This window comes from Mangifera indica, chromosome 18 (assembly GCF_011075055.1).
Source record: "Mangifera indica cultivar Alphonso chromosome 18, CATAS_Mindica_2.1, whole genome shotgun sequence".
Classification (NCBI taxonomy): domain Eukaryota; kingdom Viridiplantae; phylum Streptophyta; class Magnoliopsida; order Sapindales; family Anacardiaceae; genus Mangifera; species Mangifera indica.
The window spans coordinates 11,202,971-11,210,451 of record NC_058154.1 but is presented as its reverse complement, the minus strand read 5'-3'; the positions used below and the strand labels follow the sequence as shown (position 1 = coordinate 11,210,451).

Genomic DNA, 7,481 nt, shown 5'->3' with positions numbered 1-7,481 from the left:
TGAAAGACATGCGTTTGTTCTGGTTAGAAATGACTAGCCTTCACACTTGTCGAATTTTCGTATCAACACGGCACACGTGTGTTTGGATGGGGAATTTTTATGATTCGATTAGATATTTGGTTGGACTTTATACATTTATAAAAAAATAAAACATGTTACATAATGTTTAATTTTCTTTTTCTTATAAAACATGTTACAAATGCACATTACTATCACATGAAAAACATCTTATATTATATGATTAATCCTATTTTGTCAAACTCTTATCATCAAAATAAATATATTTACAAACACGTGAATAGGGTTTAATTATAATATAATTAAGAGTAGATTCGAATCAAACTAAATTCAAACTCGTTTAAAAAATATTTAAACTAACTAAAATGATATAATTTTAATATATACTAATTAAAATAACATTGTGTTAGTTAATTCGTATAAAAATTTTTAAGTTTGTAAGCTTTACAAATTAAATGTCTCCAAAAACTTAAACTTGAAAATATTGAATTCTTATACTCGAGCTCGTTTTGGATTCACTTAAGCTGAACTCGAACTTGAGTTTAAATAAGTTCGGTTTGAATCCTCCCTCTCAATATAGCATATGATATTCATAATGTATTTGGTATTATATTATAAACTAATGTTTTTAATGATAGATTTTGATAATATATGATCATATATCTTATGACGTTCATGTTAATAGGCATGATAACGTCATAAACAGACCAAGTGACTAATTCCCACCAAAGGTTTGATGAATGGCCCAACCCCACCCATTAAATTTTAAAAAATTAATTTCTTATCATTGGTTAAATTTTTTGTAAAAGACAAGAAAACCCCCTAATTAAATGACATCATACCCCCAAAATCTTATTAATCAATTTTTATATTCCTAATTTATATTAATTTTATTTTAAAATAAAAAAATACTAATGCGAGTATTCATAAAGTTGGCAATAACATACAATCATATATTTGGGATAAAGTCTAATTTTTTAAAATTTTAGAGGTGATAATGAAAAATTTTAGGAGGTTTTAGACATTTTCAAAAATGTTTAGGGTGTTTTTGAAATTTATAAATATTAATATATCCTTCAATAGTTTCAAAATTAGATTACACCTCCAAAGAAATAAATAAAATGCAGTAAATTACAAACATATATGTCACGTTAAAACTATTTAACTATCAATATATTTTTAAAATATATATGGTAAATATGATGTTTTCCGAAACAAGAAAGGGTAAATGTCATTTACCTTTAGTAAGTTTTAAAAAAAATAATATTTACACCCCTACTTGCATTACATGTTATCATACTTGGATAAATTATATAAATACCAGTTAACCATTAAAACTAATGGTTGGTTTTAACATATAGAATTAGTTTTTTCAAACTTAAAGGACAATAATTTATTTTGTAAAACCTTCGGTGGGAAATAGATACTTGGCCATCAAAATAATTACTCTAATTAATACTTTTCTTTTTTTAAGTAACTTTAATTAACACTTGGTCTACCTTGTAGTTCCAGTCGATGTGAACGTGTGCTACGTCAGGTGAAAGAGTCAAAGGAACAAAGGTCAACTGTCTACGTGTCAGCACATCAGTGGTGTTTTGCTGGTTTTCTTTCATCCGCAAACATGTCTAAAAGGCTATGAGCTGGCAAGAACATGGACGTCAATTGAGCATCCTCGGTCAAGCACGGTTGAGCGCGTGAGAACCTTTCACTGTGTAACTTCCAGGTAGCCTTAAGGAAGGAAATTACACTGTGGCCCCGCGCGTGGCGTATGGACTTACGTCATAACGAGTAAGACTATCTCTTATCTATTTGTCTTAAACCGGCTTCTGTCGCTCCAATCCAACGGCTCCTGGCTGTGGCCGTTATCTCCGTGAAAATTCCGTCAACTCTACCTCTTTCCCTATAAATACCCCGCTCTAACGCACTGTGATTTCAAACCTAAGCCAAACATTCGGATTTCAAATCAGCGTTTCTCTATTCACCAAGCAGCTCAGGTAATTGCGAAATTCAATTCAAGTTGTACTCTCTAGTTTCAGTTTTTTTATATTCTCATTTCTGCTGCTGTTGCTCTTCTGAAGCTGCCTGAAGAATTCCTTTGTATAAGAAATTGATTAAGCGTTTTACTGGAAATTTTTTGAATTGGAGAACTGTAATATATTATATATTGCATTTTGTTGTTGTTTTTCTTAGTTTTGAAAGCTCTTTTGATGTTGTAGCTGGAACTTTACATTCTTGAAAATGAACTGTGAATATTTCGCTGTTATGTTGAGGATGACTAGGATCTAATTATACCTAATGATTTTAATTGATTCGAATGCAGGAACTTTTAATTGTTTACCAAGAAAATGTAAATTGGTCTGTGATAGAAAATAAGCGCTGGCTTGAATTAGGTGAAAATTACCTTCTACTGGGTTGGTATGGTCCATGGATTGTCATGTCAGCCAAGAAATGATGAATTAGTTGTTTAGAGGAACCAAGGGGATATTTTTTTATATGTACTTTAATATTTGCTGTATATTAGAATACTGGGTGATGGCTACATCTGTTTCATGCTTCTTCTTGGATTTCAATATGCAGATGAGTAGAGAGTTATTTTAATAATGTAACACTGTTGCATTTCCTTGGAACATGAATATGAGGAAGGCAACTATGGTTTGATTGTTTTGTGTTACTGCTTACAGGTCAGTTTTTGGAGGTGCTCGGGTTCAGGTTCTATTCAAGGAATTATAAAGCTGAATTTAGTTTTGACTAGGAAGGGTGTGGTTGATCAGTTCTGCATTGGGAATAATTATTTCTTTTTGGGCTACATATCGTGGGGAAGAGCTGATGATAAAAGCATAGCATGGACTCACAGCAGCTTTTCACAGTTGGCATTTCTAGTGGAGGATTATCAAACGCATCTTCTCATTCTACTGCCTCTCCAGTAGCTAAGAGTTTGATTGGGTCTATAAAATTTGACAAGAGAAACTCACCTAACTCACCTTTTTCAAGTCAGTTTGAGTGTGATGCTGTTACCACTTTGAGTGACAGCCCTTCTTGTAATTCTTCACTGGAATCCACCAGTTATTATCATCAGTTAAGCCCTTCTGTAGACAGCCTAGCGCTCTATCCTCGTGGGACTTCATATGTAGAGAAAGCAAATTGTAGCCAGAATATAGAATACGTTTTGCAGGAATTTGAGACTGAACTGATGGCACTTGATGGAGACAAAGAAGTATCAACACTGAATTCTTCTTATGGGGAGAGTGGTATTCTGCATGCATCTGGCCATCATAGATCTAGAACTTCTTCGAGCCAGGCCCATCAGATGTTGAAGCCTCAGCCATCTGTTATTTCTAGGTATAGGCAGTTGGGTGAAGGTGCTCCAATGGAGAATCACTGCAACACAATGCTGGAATCATCATTGCTGGGTTTTCCTTCAATCAATCTAAAGCAGTTATTGATTGCATGTGCTAAAGCTCTCTCTGAAAACTACATCAATGATTTTGATAAGTTGATTGCAAAGACTAGAGGTGCTGTATCTATCAGTGGAGAACCAATACAGCGTCTTGGCGCTTACATGGTAGAAGGGTTAGTAGCAAGGAAGGAAAAATCAGGCTCTAACATATACCATGCTCTTAGGTGTAGGGAGCCTGATAGCAAGGACTTACTTTCTTATATGCACGTCCTGTATGAAATCTGCCCCTACTTGAAGTTTGGTTGCATGGCAGCCAATGGGGCCATAGCTGAAGCATGCAAAAATGAGGATCGCATCCATATTGTAGATTTTCGGATGGCTCAGGGAACACAGTGGATGACTCTCTTGCAGGCGCTTGCATCTAAACCTTCTGGGCCCCCTCATGTGCGGATCACAGGAATTGACGATCCTGTTTCAAAATATGCCCGTGGTTATGGATTGGAGGCAGTTGGTAAACATTTGGCTGCAATTTCTCAGAAATTCAATATCCCTGTTGAGTTTCATCCTGTACCTGTTTTTGCTTCTCAAGTGACTCTGGAAATGCTTGATGTCAGGCCTGGGGAGGCTCTTGCTGTGAACTTCCCTCTGCAGCTCCACCACACCCCAGATGAAAGCGTTGATGTGAACAACCCGAGGGATGGACTTTTGAGGAAGATAAAGTCCCTTAATCCAAGAGTGGTCACCTTGGTGGAGCAAGAATCAAACACAAACACTGCTGCTTTCCTTCCTAGGTTCATTGAAGCATTAAACTATTACTTGGCAATGTTTGAGTCAATTGATGTGATCATGCCAAGGGACCAAAAGCTGCGAATCAATGTTGAACAACATTGCTTGGCGAGGGATATCGTGAACATTATTGCTTGTGAGGGGATGGAGAGGGTGGAGAGACATGAACTGTTTGGAAAATGGAAGTCTAGGTTTACAATGGCAGGGTTCCAGCAGTGCCCATTAAGCCCATATGTCAACTCTGTGATTAAGAGCTTGTTGAGGAGTAACTCAGAGCATTACAAACTGGTGGAAACAGATGGGGCTACATTGTTTGGCTGGAAAGACAGGGCTTTGATCTCAGTATCCGCTTGGCACTGAGTGTAAGAATATACATATAAATATAGAAACAATAAATCTATCTACACTTATAATAAGTACTAATTTAGATATCAATGATGATGTGTTACCATGTGATTGAGTGATTTTAAATTAAAAATAAAGTAGTATTAAATCACATGATGACACATCGTTATCAATACTCACATTAATACTTATTATAAATACACATATCATTGCTCTTTTTGTAGCGTTAGGTTTGTACCATTGTTCTTTTGTACTAATAATTCTTTGTTACAATTTAGATTATACATGCTGTCTTTAGTTTATGATTCATGTAATTAGTTCAGTCTAAAGTGGTTGGCCAAATAAAAAAATTTTGCATCATATATCAATATTCAGGGACTACGCAATTTTTTTGGTCATTTAAGAGTACAACTGGATCATCTGTAAAAGTTCTCTTTCTTATTCAAGAGTCTGTTTACAAAAGTAAGTAATTTAACTGAGCGGCCTTCATTTTGCCTTCAATTCCTCGACTCCAAGTTTTTTGTCTGGGCTGGGTAAACCAATTGCAGAAGGGAAGTTTGATGGTTTCTCTGTATATTGGCAATTGAAATTTATGGCATGCTTCAGGGAGCTCTTTATATTTTCCAAATCAATTCTACTTCATTTCTGGTATAATAATACATCACTATTTGTATAAATATTGGTATATTGGTGTTAACACATCAAATATTATTAAATTAAAAATTGCCTTGCAAATAGCTTAAAATTCAGAATAGACATTGATGCCTTCGTTATATTTTAATAAGTAATGTTACATATTCTTATAATGAATACTAATTTAGGTAACAATAGTGATGTGTCACTTTATAATTAAGTGTTATTTTATTATTGATTTAAAATTATTTAATCGTATAGTAATACATTATCATTGATACTCATATTGATATTCTTTGAAATTGTGCAAATAACGCCTATAGATATTCTTTGGAATGGTATAAACAATGCCGATAGAAAGTAACGCCATCCATATTAAAAGAAGGCACTGAATTCAGTTTAATATTCGTCGGAATATATATTGGGCTTTTAATTGTAGAGATTAAAATTCATATTATGTAAAACCAATTAGTTTGTATTAAGGTATAATCTACTACAGTTATATATTACTTACTTTTATTAGATATGAAACTCTTTTTTTTAGTTTTTAATATTCTCTTTCAAGTGCAACCACTATAGGTTGTTAGGGTGGACGTTTAGCTGACTTCGTTTGGACGAGTGTTTTGTCACTTATATTCAGAAATACTTTAGACTGTTAGACTTGTCTTTTTGCTTATTCTCGTTTGTATCATATTTTGACAATATTCAGCCTAAGATTTGATTAAATGTATCTTGTGCTAATTGTATCCATTGAAGATGACTTCTATTCCCGTATTCATATCTTTCCATGCAAGTCCTGGGAAAAGAGAAACAATCACATGGTTGAGAGAGGAGGACAATGTGGCTCCTATAGTGATGACAGATTGATCAGCTTTTCAAATAAACAGAAATTTTGAGCCATCTTTTTCTTGTAAGACTATAATGCCCGAGTTTTGTTTAAGAAATTTATTCCCGTTCTCCACCCACAATATTTTGATAAACATCAATTCTGTGAATTGATCTTCTGAACAAACCACAGCTCTCCAAGTGCTTTGTCAAAAACTAGAAGGCCAAATGACTATTTCTCATCCCAGGTTTGATGCAAATCTAATTTTTTATTTGTTAATTATCAAAAATTTAAATATCTACTATTCTATTAAATTTTACTATTACTATTGGAGTAAAATTATCATGCATTAAAATATTTTAAAAAAATAAAAATTTATCAATTTTCACCCCCCAAGTTTAAAAACTAATATTTTTCCCTATCCAAAGTTTGAAAAACTTACATTTCTCTCATAGAGTTTTTCCAACATGTTGGCAATTGAAGACCGCGACGTTCTCTCTCCCTCTCTACTTCTCTATCAATCATGTTCCATTCCCGACCAACCTCGATCGACGAAACCTAAAGACGGAGTCGTTTCTTTATCTCCAGACAAAAACAACGAATCGCCATCATTTGAGAGACGAGAACGACGCATTGTTTTTGTCTAGAGACGAAGAACGATCTTTGTTAGCTGGTTTCCTCGGTCAGTGACGATCGAAAATGAAGTAGGAGTGAGAGAAAAACCAGAAGGGAGGGAGAGCGTCGTTGTCATTGTCTTCACTTGTTGGTATTGGTGGCTAGTAAAACTCTAGAAGGAAATATTGAATTTTCAAATCTTGGGTGGGGGGAATTTGTTAGATTTTTAAACTTTGGGGGAGACAATGTAGTAAATTTTTAATTTTTTGAAATATTTTAATAAATAACAATTTTACCTCTAACAGTATTAGTGAAATTTAAAAGATGAGTAGATATTTGGATTTTCTATAGTTAGCAGGTAGGAAATTGGGTCTGCATCAAACCTTGGGTAGGAAATAGTCATTTGGCCAAACTAGAAGTATGAAAGAATATTCCTACACATATACAATTTTACGTATATAATTAAGTATACAGATGATATATCATTATATGATTAAAAACTACTATACCCTTCATTAAAAATACCCTAATACATAATGATACATCATTTATATACTCAAGTATATACTAAAAAATATATATACATAAATTTATTAAATATGAATCTACTTTACAAGAAGCATGTACCGGAAAAACCAATTAATATAATATATTATCAAGTGTTTTTTATTTAACAGAAGCACCACACATAGTTCAATATGAAATTTATTATTCCTTTCAAAGAATATAACATTATGAATCTGGAGCCTTTCTTTTCCGGTTTTCCACCGTTTGAGCACCGGACCAGACTTATCGGCTCAATCGGTTGATCTAGAAATTGACTCAAAGTCCAATTTAATTAATATTAAAAAGTAGTTTACT

General features: G+C 33.6%; 1 protein-coding gene across 2 annotated transcripts; it reads left to right on the top strand.

Annotated features, from left to right (window-relative positions):
* Positions 1-1,872: 1,872 nt before the first annotated feature.
* Positions 1,873-4,914, top strand: LOC123202139 (scarecrow-like protein 21). Of its 2 annotated transcripts, none has more exons than XM_044617904.1 (2): positions 1,873-2,012; positions 2,700-4,914. In XM_044617904.1, exon 2 carries the CDS (start codon positions 2,861-2,863, stop codon positions 4,559-4,561), a length of 1,701 nt encoding a protein of 566 aa, XP_044473839.1. In that variant the 5' UTR covers positions 1,873-2,012; positions 2,700-2,860; the 3' UTR covers positions 4,562-4,914. The 2 variants fall into 2 exon arrangements, with proteins under 2 accessions (XP_044473839.1, XP_044473840.1); XM_044617905.1 differs by having other exon boundaries at positions 2,339-4,914.
* The last annotated feature ends 2,567 nt before the right edge of the window (positions 4,915-7,481 follow it).

Coding starts and splice junctions, on each gene's coding strand:
- LOC123202139 (XM_044617904.1), top strand. CDS start 2,861: ATGGACTCACAGCAGCTTTTCACAGTTGGCATTTCTAGTGGAGGATTA.